The sequence below is a fragment of the Triplophysa rosa genome, linkage group LG20, assembly GCF_024868665.1.
Source record: "Triplophysa rosa linkage group LG20, Trosa_1v2, whole genome shotgun sequence".
Taxonomy (NCBI): domain Eukaryota; kingdom Metazoa; phylum Chordata; class Actinopteri; order Cypriniformes; family Nemacheilidae; genus Triplophysa; species Triplophysa rosa.
The window spans coordinates 8,060,468-8,079,272 of NC_079909.1; the positions used below are offsets into that span (position 1 = coordinate 8,060,468).

At 38.0% G+C, this 18,805-nt stretch overlaps 1 protein-coding gene across 4 annotated transcripts; it reads right to left on the bottom strand.

Annotated features, from left to right (window-relative positions):
* Positions 1-108: 108 nt before the first annotated feature.
* Positions 109-16,720, bottom strand: hap1 (huntingtin associated protein 1). Of its 4 annotated transcripts, none has more exons than XM_057362312.1 (15): positions 16,498-16,720; positions 15,506-15,700; positions 7,082-7,158; positions 6,861-6,977; positions 6,535-6,626; positions 6,262-6,385; positions 5,879-5,957; positions 5,640-5,770; positions 5,447-5,521; positions 4,329-4,540; positions 4,035-4,250; positions 3,647-3,960; positions 3,333-3,527; positions 2,991-3,093; positions 110-1,685 (listed from the first exon to the last, which is right to left on the bottom strand). In XM_057362312.1, the coding sequence occupies exons 3-15, from the start codon at positions 7,154-7,156 to the stop codon at positions 1,298-1,300; spliced, it is 2,121 nt and encodes a 706-aa protein (XP_057218295.1). In that variant the 5' UTR covers positions 7,157-7,158; positions 15,506-15,700; positions 16,498-16,720; the 3' UTR covers positions 110-1,297. The 4 variants fall into 4 exon arrangements, with proteins under 4 accessions (XP_057218294.1, XP_057218295.1, XP_057218297.1 ...); XM_057362313.1 differs by lacking the exons at positions 15,506-15,700; positions 16,498-16,720 and adding exons at positions 2,291-2,340; positions 11,777-12,174 and having other exon boundaries at positions 1,571-1,685; XM_057362311.1 differs by lacking the exons at positions 15,506-15,700; positions 16,498-16,720 and adding an exon at positions 11,777-12,174 and having other exon boundaries at positions 109-1,685.
* Positions 16,721-18,805: the final 2,085 nt, after the last annotated feature.

Consider the following 18,805-nt stretch of genomic DNA (forward strand, 5'->3'; position numbering starts at 1 on the left):
CAATTTCAACATTTATGCATTTAAAAAAAGGGAGAATTGAGTTATACACATAACAGACAAGAGAAAATAAGAACATTCAGTAAAAATACAGTGATTTTTTTAATTCCCACGTAACACAATGTTTTACAGTGTCCAGGTTTATTTACCTATAAGGGCTTCATTACAATGTGTAACAAGTGAAAGGCTTTGTGACAATACAATTGCTCAAGCTTGCAACGTGTTTATCAATTCTTTGCATATTCTACAAGTGTGACAGTTGTGGTTTACCACTACTTATTATATTTTAAATATATTCATTTCAATATTTACTTTACATATTTTTTCTACAATTCTGGATAAGACACGCCCTCAACAGACAACACCGAATATCTCATTTTCATCTCACGTCCTTCAAGTACAAATGTTGATAAAACAGCAGTCACATATAGATTTTGGCTGAAGATGAATGTATATACTGTATAATCAACTGAAAATCATGTGTTCGTGTCTCTCGGCCACTGCATCACTGTTCATTAACTTACTGTATTTTTGCATCCCCGATTCTGACAAAACAATCATCAACGTACTGGTGAAAATGTGTTTGTGTGATATTTAAATGAGTTTACATACATTTGAATGAAAGTGCATGTACAGCGGTGTCATCACAGGAGATGTTCTTGAATTAAAACACATTTAAAAGAAAAACCGGACCGGACTGTAAAATGTTTCCCAAACAAGAGTTTGTCGTTTTTACAGCGTACACGTTGCACATACACTACATAACCTCACATAATGTACCATGCATTCTCTGGGAATAAAAGAAGATTTGAACGTTCAGAAAAGTGCTGCTATCAACCAACATTTCTCAGGAAACGGTGCGCACTTCACACTTTTCTGATGCTTGGTTGGCAGCAAGCAAAACAGAAGTCAGATAAAGTGCGTTTTTCTGTAGTGTTGCTACAAAACAACATTTTCCACATATTAAAACACAGTGATTCCAAGAAAGATGGTGACACAGATTCTCTACAACAGAGGACATGTTTAAAAAATGTACAGCAATTCCCTTCTGTAGAGACACCCTGTGAACACAATTGTACAAAAAACGAATGTATTTGACTTTCTGGTTTAGTCTATATTGTTTACTTAAAACCAGTGCCACAAACATTAAATAAAACATCATCCCTAAAGATGCAAACAACTCCATATGTCTTTCAGTCAATATGGCTTTAAACAATGCCCCATAATAAATGGGAATAAATCAGCTGCGTGCCAAAATGAAGATGATGTGCAGAATGCCTCTTTTAATGCTCTGCGAGCTTCACGCGTGACTGTTATTTGAGTCCGGCATCTCTTTCCTACTAAAATCCACCAAGCCTCGTGCCACCACTTTATAGAGGCCCAGACTTCTGAGTTTTTCCACAAGATTGAGGCTGAAAATGCTCTGATGCGTCTGCTCTCTGTTTCTTTGTTCAGTACTACCAAAGTCTGAGGTTGTAGTGTGAGCGGCCAGGGCTTTCTGAGTGAGAGGAGAGATGGGTCGGGTGGAAGCTGAGATCCCGTGCTCTGAAACCAGCTGCAGCAGGCCGAGGGATGAAGGGTTGGCAGATGGGTGGACGTGCGCTGGGGACCCAGAGACCCGCTGGAGGCCTGATGAAGTCATCGTGTGCTCACAGCTCCCACAAGCGGACGCACTGCGGGTCCGAACGCTGGGGAAAAAGGGAAAGACTCCATGTGAGAACCCAGCAAAAACAGATCAAGCATGTTTTGGTAAGAAATAGAAATTATAATGCTTACAAATAAATGAAAGATGACAATGACACAGGTTTCAAAACTAAAGAATGCATTTAATAATAGTGTTTAGTAAATAACATGCACAGTGTAGTGTTAGTATATTAATGTTTTAGTTTTTATTAAAACATAACTGTATTTGACAAGCAGTGTGTTATATATTACAATATCATTTTATATAATAGCACTGGCTTCAAACGTCTCAGGCCATATTGAGATCTGATTCAAAATGTATTTTAATAAAATAGAAAATTAATTAATTAAATGTAGAATAATTAAATAGAAATTAAAAAGCATTTTTAATGATATCTACAGTAGTCTGAGACTTTTGAAGCCCAGTGTACAGTACATATGTACAGGAGAGAAGACTGAATGAATAACAAAAAATCTTGATCAAATGTTTTATGTTCATGAGAAAGGAATAAAGCCCAAGGTTAGAAAAATAAGTGAGTTAGATTTCCGAAGTTTATAGTTCTGAAATGATCCTGGTATTTTTTTTTAAATCATGCCTGACACTTCTTACGTTATGGAAGATGATATTATAACTGTACAAAGAGCCGGTTCCAACGTTTCCTGTTATACAGGGAGGAAGGGACAATAAACATAAAAGAATAGGAAAATTAGGCTGGGGTATATACTGTAGATGAAAATGTGGAAGAATTTCTTACTAAGCATTTTTGTCTGGTTTTCTAGTATCTAAAAGTTCTTAATACATTTTGATAATACATAGATTTACCTGACAAGGAAGGTGACCTAAGATATTTTGTCTAGTTTTATGCAAGAAAACATAATAATTAAGTAAGATTATGTTTAAAACAAGCCAAAAAATGGTGTAAGAAAAATAATGTTAATTTAGGTACTTAAGAAAAAGATCAAAGTAAATTCAAGATTATTTTTACCTCATTGGCAAATGGGAACTATCTATAAAACAAGACTAAGTATCTTGAATCACTTTCCTTGTGAAGTAAATGTATCTTAATTTAGGAATTTTTAGATATTTTTACTGTAAAACAAGACAGTAAGGACAAAAGCATCAGCCACAGCTCATTGTCATAATTTTTTCATAGTTACAATTTGTACCATTTTTGCAAAATAAACCCTAGAACTAATCCCAGTGTTTTATTTTTATGAAATTGTCATTTAAAGCCAGCAAGCCATTTTAATGAATGAATGACAGTTCCGAAACAGGCATTATGAGAACGAGTGTTATTATCATGTCTTACCTGTTGGAGAAGGAGGACAGGAGAACAGAGGGATGAAGGATCTGACAGCTACTGGTGGGGTGTGTGAGACAGTTGTGAGGGATGTTAGGTCCGGATGAAGTGACTGCGGTGATGTGAGGAAACACACAAACACATACTAAAATTCAACTACTGTATGCATGAACTATGCACCTACAGTATCTATAGCTCTACAATGAAAGCAAGGAGGATTAAAACCATGATAATAGCCATGGACATGAAGAAATGTCAAAAAACAATTGGAAAAAAAAACAATTTGGAAACGGCTTGACTTTAAAAAAAATCAAGATAAATAATGTGTTGTTGCAGGTGAACGCCTCTTACCAACAGTGCCATGAAGGAGGTTTGGGAATTTGGACGGATCCGGCTCATCCTCCTCCAGGTCATTGAGGCTGTAGACATGCTGAAGATCTATGTCCAGCTCTCTGAAGTCTTTGGTGAGGACGCCGGGCCGTGGCTGAAGGATGCCTCCAAGATTGGGCTTCGCAAGTTGTTGCCATTGGTGCAGAGTGACTGAACCTGCAGACAACGGCAAGAAAACAAACTTAAACATTCCTCTTAGAAAAAAACGTGACTGGAGGGAATTTAAAAGTGCCATTTAGAAAACAATAGATTGTTTGTAATCTCTGTCTGCTCACCCTCCAGTGGCTTAACTATCTGCAGACGTTCAGGCAGGTACGAGCGGGAGGATCCTGATCCAGACGAGTGTGTAGAGCTACCAGAGTAATTGGTTCCTGTGGAAATGACGCTGTCATTGGGCGTCAGGAATCCACTGGATCCACCTCCACTGCTTCTGCTCTGCAGGGCGCGCAGTTTCCTCTCTCTCTCCACCTCGAAGAACGGCCGCTCTGACGTGTGGCTCTCCTGACGCTCTGAAAGAGACCGCAGCGCTGCCTCTAGATCCTGCCCGCCCGGTGTCCCAGGCTCGCCCATACGCTTTAACTCCTGCAATCTGTGTGTGAAATATGTGTTATAATTCATAATCATTTTGAGAGTGAAAATCACACATATATAATATATACTGACCCATGATCCTCTGTGTGTTTCGGAGGAGAGTGTTTATCTTCTAGGTTGACACTGGCAGAGTATGATTCGTGATAACTGGTACGCGGCGTACTGATTCGACTTGAGCGCAATGATGCAGGACTCGAACCCGGGACCATAGGAGACTGGCTTTGAGAACGCAGCCGAGTCACCTGATTGGCTACTTTCACAGTCTCAAACACACGCAATGGGTGATTCCTGTGACAGAAAATTCATGGTCATTTACGTTAACCATAGATAATGAACATAGTAAGGTGTACTGAGTTTGTGACTTACTTGTATTCAGTGGGTGCCGGGCTGTCGAGGCCTTTCCGGAAGGTTCCTTCGATCTCAGCTGCAAGTGAGTCCATCGGGAAGATGGCAGCCAGGGTGCTGTAACGCTGCACCGTGCTGTTAGGAAGACTCTTATTACGCAGGTTCTTTATATCTTCCCTTGCTTCGTGTAACATATCCTCACATTCAGAATATCTCTCCTGCAGTTCCTTCAGCTGCCACCAGAGGGAGACAAAGTTTTGTCAATGATATTAGCACAGCATAGCAACACATGAGCGTGACTTTATCATTTTATGCTGTTAAAAAAAAAAAAGTGTTTAATTGTGGTAGGAGCTCCATTGTAAAATATTTAAAAAGAAAAAATAATCTTACAAGACAACACATGTCAGGAAAAATATTTGAAAAGTAGTACAGTAGTAGCCACAAATATGGAGGGGATATTTGCACAATATTTGTTTTAATGACTCAGCAGGTAAAGCATTAAAATATGAGAAGTTTGGCACAAAGTGAACATAAAACAGCACTTGGTTAAGGTATTTATTTTACAAAAACTGTTTTAAGGAAAAATGCTCAACCATCAGAAAAGAGGACGTGCAACCAAAAGTAAAAAATTCAAACGGAATAAAAAAGGTAAATAAGTTAATAAATAAATAAAAAAAATTTCAAGAAAGAGTGGTGTTGCACCATTCTTTCATTCAACAAAATTATTTGGTGAAAGGGAAAACAACAGCATATCAGGGAAAATACACATAGAGAATGCATAGAAATAAGTTATTAGTTATTTTGTTGATCCTCTCTTGTTTCTGACTACAGAAGTCATGCTCCAATTTATGCATATATTGTAATTTTTTGCCAATTTGTTGGCAAGCCTTAAATTCTTCAGTTTACATAGTTTACATAACAAGCAGCTATGCAACATGCACATAACATTTTTAATACATCTTCAATAATATATTTGAATGACAGGTGAAGACTTCAAGCAGGCATCACTTTTTTGCCACTACTGTACGTGTGATCCAATTCTGAGGAAATCAGTTGAGCTTTTCTTAAATAAAGAACCAGTAAAAATGCTTGCCATCTTTGTTTTTAACATCTGTGTTGATTTGAAGTGAGGATCTTACCTCTGTTTTAAGCTGTGACTGTATTTCTCGTGAGGCGTTCAGATGTTGGGTCAGCTCCTCGTTCTCAGAGGTGAGCTGAAGAAAAAAGGTTGATTATAAAGAAATATACAGTTTAACTTTTTCTGCACCACATCTTCTATATTTTTTAAAGTGTATGTGTGTGGTGTTCGTGCATGTGTGGTGTGTGTCTAACCCCTTTGCAGCGCTGTTCCAGGTCGACAATCTGTCCCAGAAGAACACTAATCTCCTCTTGTTGCCTTAAAGAATCTTCCACTCTTCGTGCCAACTCTTCCGACAGTGATCCGACCTGCTTATTCACAGTCGCTGGCGAGAGAGTCGAAAAAGACCAGGAAATGTCAGTATGTTATGGAGATAACCTGTAAGTCATATTGAATGATGAGCTGGGCATTATGGGTAATGTAGTTTACTCACAGAGCTCATCCACACACACCATCATAAGCCGTTGTTCTTGTTCCTCATAATTGCTGGTCTCAAATGTTAACTCATCAGCCTGAAAGATAAATTATAGATATGAAAACACTAATATGTGACATAGTACTGATGGTTACCGACCAGTTTGTTTGATTTTTTGTATTTTTTGTGACAGTGGGTCTTATTCGCTGACATGCATCTGTGATTAACATTTTCACCCAGAAACCATGATTTATAAATACATTTCCACATTTTTTAAATTGGAAATTATGCGCACATATGCAAAAATCACAGAATCCTCATGACCTTAGAAAAATGTTAATATGTATACATATTATTAAGAGAAATTAATAACTATTAACTAAAACCCATATTTAATGCACCTCTGAGCGCAAGTTGAAGTTCTCGTCCTCCAAACCCTTGAGTTTCTGTTGCAGAAAGTCATAATTGACATAGCTGCTGAGACATGTTGATGAATCACTCCGTATCTGTATATCATTTCGAAGTCTGAAAAAAAGAGTAAGAAACTAGTATCACAGAATCAAGTCCTTGATAACTCTCTCGTGTGTGTGTGTGTGTGTGTGTGTGTGTGCGTGTGTGTGTGTGTGTGTGCGTGTGTGTGTGTGCGTGTGTGTGCGTGTGTTTGTTACACTTACACTGATTCTGTGGCATGCTCGAGATCTTCAGTGCTGGCATAAAAGTGCAGGAGATCATCTCTCATAGAGAGCTCATGACGCAGCTGTGCTACCTGTAAGAACAGATCCAAAATCAGTGTTAAAATGTATACAGGAAAAAAAACAGTGAGTGCATCAACATCTGTAACATCATTCTGTAGAAAACAGACATAAAATGCTATTTAAAATAGTAATCTTATAGGAAAGACCAGCATTTTTAAAATGCATGCTATATAGGGAGAGAATGCAGGACACCTGCGCTATTTGTTTGTTTATTTATCATGACCTCTAAGTAGTAATTTAATGACCTCTTCCTGGGCAATTTCCAGCTGTTCGTCCAGTAGTTTGTTGCGTTCAGTCAGTTCTTTATTTTGATTGAGCAGCGATTGGCCAATCCGGGCTGCCAATTCCAGATCCCTCTCTTTCTGCAGAGAAACACCGTCATGTGTGGGACTTTTATTATGCCATGAGTGGAAGAACAACGGCATAATTTACATCACCATCTAATATGTGCGAGACTGTCTCTCACCTCCTCAAGCAAATGTGTAACTGCCTCGATATCATGATATGTCTTCGTGATCTGACCAACTCTCTCTGAGCACATCACTGCAGAGGAAACGATGAGTGGAGACAACAGTGTTAACAGTGAGATACAGTAGAGACAACAGGGTTGAGAGCGAGATACATATGAGACAACAGGGCTGGCTATGAGATACAGTAGAGACAACAAGGTTGACTGTGAGATACAGTAGAGACAACAGTGTTGACTGTGAGATACAGTAGAGACAACAAGGTTAACAGTGAGATACAGTAGAGACAACAGGGTTGACTGTGAGATACAGTGGAGACAACAAGGTTAACAGTGAGATACAGTAGAGACAACAGGGTTGAGAGCGAGATACAGATGAGGCAAAAGGGTTTACTATGTGATACGGTAGAGACAACAGGGTTGACTATGAGATACAGTAGAGACAACAAGGTTGACAGTGAGATACAGTAGACACAACAGGGTTGACTGTGAGATACAGTAGAGACAACAGGGTTGACTGTGAGATACAGTAGAGACAACAAGGTTGACAATGAGATACAGTAGAGACAACAGGGTTGACTGTGAGATACAGTAGAGACAACAGGGTTGACTGTGAGATACAGTAGAGATAACAACCTTGACAGTGAGATACAGTAGCGACAACAGGGTTGACAACTTTTTTGACAACAGCAAAAGGCTTCATGATACAAGTATTAGAATGAAAAAACATCTTCAATAAGTATGGAGTAATGTACCGTATGTACAGTATATTTAAAATAAGCATGGGTTCATATGATAGATTGTAACATGATTTATAGCATATGTATTGAACAAATAGTGAAATTAGTGGAATAGTGTTGTTGTGTATACAGGCATAAATTATAATTGTTTGAATGTACAGGTGCATTACACAGCACTGCAGAGGCAAAGTGAGCCAGCCAAGACAAGGCTAAACATAGACAGTCTATGCATTCAAGAACACGGCTTCTCCTCAGCCTGATCCTTATTAAGAGATAAATCTCTCATTCTCATCTCTACTCACAAATACCAATCAGCTCTGCATTTACAAACATCTCCTGAAGGAGCAGTACCATCACAACACAGATCCAGGACAGGACTGGTTTTACAATTTAACAATATAATTAAAATACTAGATAATATATCTAATATCATCAAGATTAATAGGAATGCTACTTTTATTCCAGGTATTTCCCAGATATGTTTGTATAATTAAACAACAATAATTATTATACTAAAATTGCTGAGTTTAAAATCACTGAGGATTTCTGCTGCTTTCGTATATTTACCACTTGAATTTTCACTTGATGTCTTTCCCTGAGGCATAATCAAAGCTCGGCAGGAATGAGGCGGGTTTGACTTTGCTAACATAAGAGCTTGACAGAGATTCATAGCACTGCATCTTGGCACAGCAGACTCCACATTAATGAAAGATTTAACCTTCAACACTAACACGCTGAAATGTACTGGAGAAAAAAAGAGAACAAAGCAATACCAAGGCAAAAAAAATCTTCCCTACAGGTTAGAAAAACAGCAGGTAATGTGTCATGCAAGTACAAGCTACATGCACATACAGGCTTTGACAGCTGCAATCATTTATATGTAAGAGGAAATTTTAATTTTGTGTTGCTATCTGCCGTTTAAAGTAAAGTGAGTTTAATATGCTTTCCACAACAGCAACTATTAAAAAATACAGAGATAAGTTTGAAGGCAAAGGTTCCAGCAACACTTCAATGACTCTCTATGGCCCTTCTAAATGTGTACAAGTGTACAGCTTGTATAACGGTGTAAATTTGCTGTTCCTCAAAATAACTCAACACACAGTCATTAATGTCTAAACCATTGGCTACAAAAGTGAGTAGACCCCTAAGTGAAAATGTCCAAATTGGGCCCAAAGTGTCAATATTTTTTGTGGCCACCATTATTTTCCAGCACTGCCTTAACCCTCTTGGGCATGGAGTTCACCAGAGCTTCACAGGTTGCCACTGGAGTCCTCTTCCACTCCTCCATGACGACATCACGGAGCTGGTGGATGTTAGAGACCTTGCACTGCTCCACCTTCCGTTTGAGGATGCCCCACAGATGCTCAATAGGGTTTAGGTCTGGAGACATGCTTGGCCAGTCCATCACCTTTACCCTAGCTTCTTTTTGGGTCGTTATCATGTTGGAATGCTGCCCTGGGGCCCAGTCTCCGAAGGGAGGGGATCATGCTCTGCTTCAGTGTGTCACAGTACATGTTGGCATTCATGATTCTCTCAATGAACTGTAGCTCCCCAGAGCCAGCAGCACTCAGGCAGCCCCAGACCATGACACTCCCACCACCATGCTTGACTGTAGGCAAGACACACTTGTCTTTGTACTCCTCACCTTGTTACCGCCCCACACGCTTGACACCATCTGAACCAAATAAGTTTATCTTGGTCTCATCAGACCATAAGACATGGTTCCAGTAATCCATGTCCTTAGTCTGCTTGTCTTCAGCAAACTGTTTGCAGGCTTTCATCTTTAGAAGAGGCTTCCTTCTGGGACAACAGCCATGCAGACCAATTTGATGCAGTGTGCGGCGTATGGTCTGAGCACTGACAGGTTGACCACCCCCCACCCCTTCAACCTCTGCAGCAATGCTGGCAGCACTCATACGTCTATTTCTCAAAGACAACCTCTGGATATGACACTGAGCACGTGCACTCAACTTCTTTGTCGACCATGGCGAGGCCTGTTCTGAGTGGAACCTGTCCTGTTAAACCGCTGTATGGTCTTGGCCACCGTGCTGCAGCTCAGTTTCATGGTCTTGGCAATCTTCTTATAGCCTAGGCCATCTTTATGTAGAGCAACAATTCTTTGTTTCAGATCCTCAGAGAGTTCTTTGCCATGAGGTGCCATGTTGAACTTCCAGTGACCAGTATGAGAGAGTGAGAGCGATAACACCAAATTTAACACAGCTGCTCCCCATTCACACCTGAGACCTTGTAACACTAAAGAATCACATGACACCGGGGAAAGAAAATGACTAATTGGGCCCAATTTGGACATTTTCACTTAGGGGTCTACTCACTTTTGTAGCCAGTGGTTTAGACATTAATGGCTGTGTGTTGAGTTATTTTGAGGGGACAGCAAATTTACACTGTTATACAAGCTGTACACTCACTACTTTACATTGTAGCAAAGTGTAATTTCTTCAGTGTTGTCACATGAAACGATATAATAAAATATGTACAAAAATGTGAGGGGTGTACTCACTTCTGTGAGATACTGTATAAAGCATAGCGGTCAAAGGGTGTGCATTCAATCAAACAATAATAAGATGCCAACATGGACTGGTTGTGTGACATTCCCTCAACATTGATACACTATTTTCAAGACAATACAACATTATACAAAAAATACAAACACAGACAAGCTAAACAGATGTTAAATAGATTCATCTGAGTATAAACTATTTATGTTGTGAAGTATTGGCTAATATTAAAGATAATAATAATATCATGTCATCTTACATAATAATGTCACATTAAAGCATATTTTTTAGCGTAGTCCTACAGTTTAATATATTTCTATTATCTTGTTTGGCTCTAGGGAATTTTTGCTTCTTTCTGTATCGCTATTGATGTCCAATGTCAAATGTGGCTCCTGAAACAGTTGATTTCTGTCAGCGAGTATACAGTATATGTGGTTGTAAGTGTCATCTGTCTGTTCTTCACATGTCCTGGCCGATGGCCAAGTCTGCTAAATCTGCTCAACACACCTGAAAGGAGTTTTTTCAGCTGTGAATTACGTCACTGACTAAATTAAGGACATAAGGATAGTAAGACAGAACATAACCCACACTACAAGCTCGACTGATCTTCTGTATTCAGGATAAGTGACACGACAGATTAAAGTGATTTACAGAATTAAGGGCCATCCTACATCATTCAATACACCAAGCCAGAAAAGCCCAAGCGCATGGTTAAACTTAATGTTTAGCTCTGATGCTATTTAAAAACATAAATAATCAAGTCATAAAAACAGATGACCTTCTAAAAGTTTTTACCCTTACCTTAGCACATAAAGGTTAATGAATGTGAGATGTGATTGTGTATAATGTAAGTAAGGTGCGGGTAAATCTAGCACACATCAAACAAAGGTTATCTGCGTTAAACATTTCACACACGTATCACACGTTCCATGTATTCACAAGGTTAAAACTTTCATCTGTCAATCAAAAACCTAATGTGTTTGTGATTCACTTTTATGAAAGCGGAAAAATATCTATGAATATGTAAAAATGTAAGAACATTTCATGTTAATCTTTGGTTTATCTTTCCTAATAATTTCTTTAAATTTACTTTCACGTTGTTTACATTCTTGCGGCCTTATTAGTTTACCACACTGTCACTTTTATGTCATTTGTCACTTTTATTTCATCACATATCTGTTCACATCGTTGTAATTTTACATTGCGCAATTTCTCAAAGTATGCAGCTTTGCTGTCAGTCCTTTTTGTCATGCACTATAAAACTGAAACTGATTGTTTTCTTGCACGCAATAAACAGAAATTGAAGCTGTGTGTGTGTGTGTAAGACCTTCTGCACATGAGGCTGCACATAACTGCCACTGCAGTGTTTATGACCTTCATGTCCCTAACTCTTCCCTCTTGGTTCCTCCACCTTCCCAAAACTACTCAACATCAGTTACCTTGTACCAGCTCTCTGCACAATCCACTATTGTCGGGTGCATCTTCCTCCTCTGTTTCATCATCGTCCTCATCATGACTTGTGCTGCTATCTCTCTCGCTCTCGTCCATTCCTGAAGAGCTCCAGACCTCTACATTCCCTTCCTCCATTTCTGCACCTCACCTCTACTGCGGTCCCCTCTGCGCGATGCAGTCTGTCCGTATCGCTCTCTCTCTCTCTTTCTCTCAGTCTGTGTGTGCTCAGCTAATTTTTGACACCGGGATCTGCGTCCGTCTGTCAAATTCTTGCTGAAATGCACTAATGCACAAGCGCCTGTGTGTTCTCAGTGCTGAAGTTGTTATTGAATCTGTTGAAGTGCATGTGTGTCACTGCTGCTGGTGACTGATGGCAGCTCAGACTCACCTGTCTGCACTGAGCCACAGGAGGAGCTCAACTGTGTGAGGAGGCCAGCCAAGGACAACTTGAGGAGATATGTGCTATATAGTATATCCAAGATTTGATATTTTTTAGTGATATGGAGACTTGGGGTTTTGAACCTTGTTAGGATTATTATGAGGGAATTTATATCATTTGATATTAAAAAGCTAGTGATGCTGTGCAGATAAAACACCCCCCGTGCAAAGAGAATATGGTATGATCCAGATTAATGTCATAATACTGCTGCAGTGGGACAGACACTCCCACACTCACAACAACACATGTCCATGTGTGAATCTTACTGTCAAATGCTTTAGCCCAACATCTTTAGCTGAATAAAATGTCGAGTAAATTCCATTATAAGAATATGAGGCAATAATATTTGGCTTAATTCACTTATAAATAATATACAACAACTGTAAATATCTCTTTAAAAAAATATCATTAAAATATATTTGTATGTATGGGTAGTTGACAAATAAACTGCATGTGTCCTATGACAGCAAAAAAATGCTATTTTTAAATTATTTTCTTCTATTTAATATAAAATAATATATTATTAACAGTTTTTTTTTCTAGATTTTTGCTGTTGCACCATAAGACACATGGTACGGTTTATTTGTCAATTACCCATATACAGTATACATACATATAAAATACATAAACGGTTCATTTTCAAAAACAGATAACTCTGTTTTAAAAAAAATTCAAAAGTCATGTTTTTATTTTGCATTCCACGTAATATCAATTTACAGCTGGGAGGTTCTGTTTTTGCCAATAAACTCTTCATATATTTTCAGATTTTTATCACATATTCTGTTACTCTAAAAAGTTGCTTATCTCGTATCTGGGTCACAAAAACCTTCTAGCCCAATTCTGAAAGGGCTCTATCAAATATTAATTTACACCCATGCAAATATTTCAGTTGTGGATGGTGGACTGCAAGTCTTGTCACCACATGAAATGGTATTAAAATCTGACCTGAAACCACACATCGAGAGCTTAAAAAGAAAGACAGAGAATGAGGAAACTTCACCAACGTCACAGTCACACAGAAACAGTAAGATCTAAATGATCCAAATATCCCAAACTTTCTACAAATATTTTCTAGCCCATTCTGAAGGGGTATGTGGATAAGGGACTGCAGGTCATGTTATCACATGAAATTGAAATCTGACCAAATTTTCTACCTGCCACCTATCTACAAATTTCATATTTGATCAACCTGGTGCAGCAGTGATGATGGTAGAAATATAAGATATATTTCAATATATTGAAATAAAAATAATTACTGCCATACTTAAGCTAAATTTATGTCAGTTGTTAGTAAGCATAACATAAACCAATAACCATAATAATAAATAGACAGTAAAGAAAAAAGGAAACAAGTAACATAATAAATACCAAAATCTTTCAAAGGCTTTAAAAAAGCAGTGTAATCCAAACCATGTATAGATATTCAAACAGAGACATAACAGCTGTGTTTAGACATCATCACTGGCGGTCATCATCACTGACCTTGCCAAATAGATTACAACTAAATTAGCAGCAGCCTAAACCAAGTCAGACGGACCAGACAAAGGTCAGTCTGTATCCTTCCTCCCACTTTAAAATGTATGAAATAAACAAAGTATTAATTAAATTGAGTTAACTTTTAGCTTATATTTTGTGTTTATTCAATTACTGACACCATGAAGCTGACAAAGTCAAACAAATGAACACTATTAATGTATGTTACATCTATAGATCAAGTGGGTTTTTTGTAATCCTACTAAATCTAAAAGACCTCCTCTTAGAGACTGCACAGACACAATTCAACCAACTTTCGAAAGTTTAGCCGATCCAGCACCGAACAGATACTGCAGTGCTCGTCTAACATCAAGGTGTCTGAAACGGGGTGGAGGCAGACTGCCAGGCCTGAGAACAGCAGAATGTCTGCTTATACTTAAGCAGTAAGCAGCTAATCCTCTTGATGGCATTTGCATCTGTGCGCCACAAGGAAGGGAAGTGGATGGGATTACAGCACTACCCTGATTTCCTGCCGGGGGTTGGCATCAATCCCAGTAGTCAACAGTGGCACTTGAACCTTCAGTAACTGGTTCAGTGAGGTCACATACTGAATCAAAGGGATACACCATTTCCTAACACTCCTAATAGTATAGATATGAATAATAAAACATGAGTGTCATCATCATGGCAAATGATGAGGTTTACGGGAGCTTAATGATTCAAGTGCGGGGTTGATATTGCAAATTCAATGTCAGTGAGAGAGCTACAGGTAAACTATAATCAATGTGGGCTTTAAATTGCTTCAGATGAAATACAGCTGCTATAATATGACGGGTAACTCGATATATATCACGCGCCACGTGCACTTTAAAATAGCACCATCACAGATTGCAGTGGTCAATGATTGGGTGATGGTTGGGGGGCATTGGGTTTATGAGACCCCTCAAAATAACAAATGTAAACGTTAAAACCAAAAATGAAAATTCTGTCATCATTTACTCAAATTCGAGTTTTTCCAAATCTGTATAAGATATTTGGAAGAATGCTTATAACCAGACAGATCTTGCCCCCCATTGACTCCCATAGTAGCGGGGGAAATCCGCTTTTTTTGTTCTGTTGAACACAAAAGAAGACATTTTGAAGACAGCAAACAGTTCTGGGGCACTTTTGACAACCATTGTATTTTTTCCTACTATGGGAGTCAATGGGGGGCAAAATCTGTTTGGTTATAAGCATTCTTCCAAATATCTTTCTCTGTGTTCATCAGAACAAAGACATTTATACAGATTTGGAACAACTCGAAGGCGAGTAAAAGATGACAGAATTTTCATTTTTGGGTGAAAATCCTATTCGGTGTCAATTTGATTAAAAATGAAAGTCACATTTTTTGACAACCCACCCCTTACTCCAGACTTTGCAGCCTTAACTACTGTAAAACGGATAGTTCACCATTCTTGTTTCATCATTTACTTAATCTCATGTCATTACAAACCTGTATTTTCTTTCTTCTGCAGAACACAAAAGAAGATATTTTGAAGAATGTTGGTAACCAAACAATATTGGACCCCATCGACTTCCACTGTATGAACACAATTTCTCAAAATATCTTCTTTAGTGTTCCACAGACATAAATAAATTAGGGTGAATAAATGATGACAGAATTTTATTTTTGCTTTTTTTTTACTTACAATCATTTGCAAACTTTGTATGTGTCTGGTTCGTCTTGACAGGGTTTAACAGACATGTCACAGTTTCATATTAATAAATGATCTATATGAGAGGAATGTGTGGTCACTTCACTCACGGAAGTACTTGAGAGTCTCGTCGATCTGCTCGTGTGTAAGTCCGAGAGCGGCCTCTGGTGGCAGCAGGGGTGTGTGCAGCCAGTCATCGTGCTCGTACCCAAACACGTGGTCTGCCCGCAGAGTGTATTTGGGCAACTCCTCTGTCAACAAGCTGACAATCTCCACCTCTGGCAAATCCACACTGGAGCACAGATCTGCGTGTGTAATGAACAGAAACATTCAGAATTCAGTTTGTCTACTCGAAATGATAATCACATTAGCTGACCTGACAAGAATTAATGAAAAGTATTGAGTTACATGCAAATGAACATGTTACATAATTTAGACTTGAAACATTCAGTCATGTAATGAAATGACACATATAATTATCATGGCCAGAATAAACAACTGAAATCACAAAACGTGAATATGTATTTATTTTTGCCGCAACAGAGGTAGAAGGATGATGTGAAATACTAGTCCAGGCATCTTCACAGTAATAATAATATCAAAGAAACTGGTGAAATTAAATTCATTAGATTAAAAGTATAGTTCCTCTGATTTATGAGAATGACGTGAAATTCCCACAAAGTTCAATATTCTACAGAAGTAATAGTAGCTACTATAAGTAACAGCTGATACTCTTTGTTTCTCTAATGGACAAAAAAAGTAACACACACTTAATCTAACTTCCTTAGATATTCTCCCACCTTTCCTGCCTTTGTCAGTTAAAAAGGCAACAAAACAAACTCATATCAGTGAACCACAGGCAATGCAAAACAATTGTAGTATAGTCGGAGTTTATATGTGAACAATGATACCACATTGATCAACACTATTTTAAATGCATTTACTCTAGGGAGAATGAAACAAATCACTTAAGATGACAAAATGTAAACTGACAATCCAAAATTAGCTGAAAATTGAGTTTGTAAGGATTTTATGGAAATTCTGTGCACCCAGCATTTAAAAAATCTGTAGTATTTACTATAGTAACATGTAGTTATTGTACCTGTGAGTGTTGAGGCATCATGGAAGCTCTGTGCGTGCAAAGGACCCTCCCTCAGGTTCCCAGGAGTGAGGCAGGGCTCCTGAGCGAGGGTCTGGCGTCCCTCTCCTTGCTCTCCATGGAGGGTGAAGGCCCCTGAGAGCTCCAGGGAGGGATGAGAGCGACGAGCAGGTGGAGAAGGGACAGAATCAGAGGAGTGGGTCAGTGTGACGGGTCTGTTGGGGTTCAGGGTGATGGGTGCTCAGGGCCCTTAATCAACTGATGTACTGCCCCCTACTGGATCAAGGAACAGGTGCAGATTCAACAGACAGGACAGACTCGGTGCACTTGTGACCTAGTGGGAAGAGAAAGAATATAAATATGAAAGCAAATAAAAAGTGTATTATATCACTGTAAAAAAATATTTTACTGTTTTATTTTACATATTTTTCACATATTTTAGAATTACGGTAAAAAATGTCAAATTACAGAAGCAGTATGCAAATTTACAAGATGTGGGTAAAATGAACTTTTTACTAAATTTAATTTACTTTACAAAGCCTTTTTACAGTTTTTTGCAAGGTTGTTTTATTTCACTAAAGTTAAAACTTTGAAAACGTTTCTGTTTATTGAAATCAGATAAAATATTGACCTAAAAATTATTGGGAAAAACTTAAAGGTGCTGTGTATAATTTTTTTAAGGCTCTACTGCGAGAAATGCAATATAATATACATAACTATGTCTTCAGAGGTGTATAAAGACCATACATAATGAAGCGTTATGTTTTTATTATCTTAGAATGAGTTATTTCTATCTACATACACCGCGGGTCCCCTTAAATGGGATTCACCATGTTTCCACAGAAGCCCTAAACGGACAAACTGCTCTACAGAACGCGTTTCATAAATATGTTATCTTCTTCGGCAAAGAAGCGAAAAAGTGACGACATCTTTGTCCTGTGTCAGCCACGTAGTGCTTCAAAGCGGGAGGGGTGAGCGTTGGTGTGCTGTTGGTTGCAATTCACAACCTCACCACTAGATGCCACTAAATTTCATACACTGGACGAAAATTGGAATGTTGCCACGGAAATAAATTGAAATAAGTTTAAGGCACTAACATTATAATAATATACAAAAACTAAAATAAACTTAATAATAATAGAAATTAATTCATCTTGTTATATAGCAACATAAAAAATAGCAAAAATATATTGCTATAAAATTGCTAAAAATGTAACTAAAATTTAACATAAAACTAAATAAAACTAAAAACATTCAAACTAATCAAACTAAAAACAAAACTATAATCACTATTATATTATACTATACTGTACGCTACAGAGTAGATTTTAAAACCTTGCTTATTGTTTTTAAATCGCTGAATGATTTGGCCCCTTCATTCATCTCTGATCTACTGATGGAAAAGAAGGCAACTAGATCTCTACGTTCATCTAAAGAAAGACTACTGTCTATTCCTAAATCGAGGCTGAAGTGCAGGGGCTCCCGCGCCTTTTCTGTTGTTGCTCCACAACTTTGGAATGAACTGCCCTTCTCAGTTAAAATGGCCTCATCTGTGTCTTCTTTTAAGTCTAGTTTAAAGACCTTTTTTGTTGTTTCTCCGTTGTGAAGCACATTGGTCAACTTTTGTTGTAGAAAATAGTGCTATATAAATAAAATGCCATTGCCATTGCCATAACAAATGACTGTTTTTCCATTATATAAAATATATCCATTATATCTATTATCAAATGGGTTGTGCATCTCTAACTTCAATACCACTGTAATATGTAGACACTCCTCTATAAGTATAAAGAAATAAAAAGACCTAATGAAAAGAATGATTCTCTAAGGTGGATCATGTTTGTTGAAAGCAGGCCATTGATTCTGTTGTGCCATTGAAGTGTAACTGGATAGTCGGTCAAGTAAATACAGCGACCTACACACACACTTTCAGCTTGAAACCGTGCACCAGTGAAAATGTTCATCAGATCCAGTATTAAATGACATGACCCACTTTTCAATAATTCAGGTGGCATATAAAATCATTTAAGTCATGACCCGTTCTAATGTGAAGACCCAGTGGTGTAAGTATTGCACGTTAATACAAATCTTTTGGTAAAGAATATGTTTTGACAAAATAAAAAGTACACCACAAAGTAGATAACACATCTGAGATTGGAAGTATTCACAAAAACAAATTCACTGTAAATGAATTTATGCAGTTTAACTTTAAAGCAATTTGATATCGCTTTAAAGATATTCAATACTGATATTCTTTATAAAACAAACAGAACATCTGAGGAATATCAGCACCACTGGTGCCTTGTTAGCT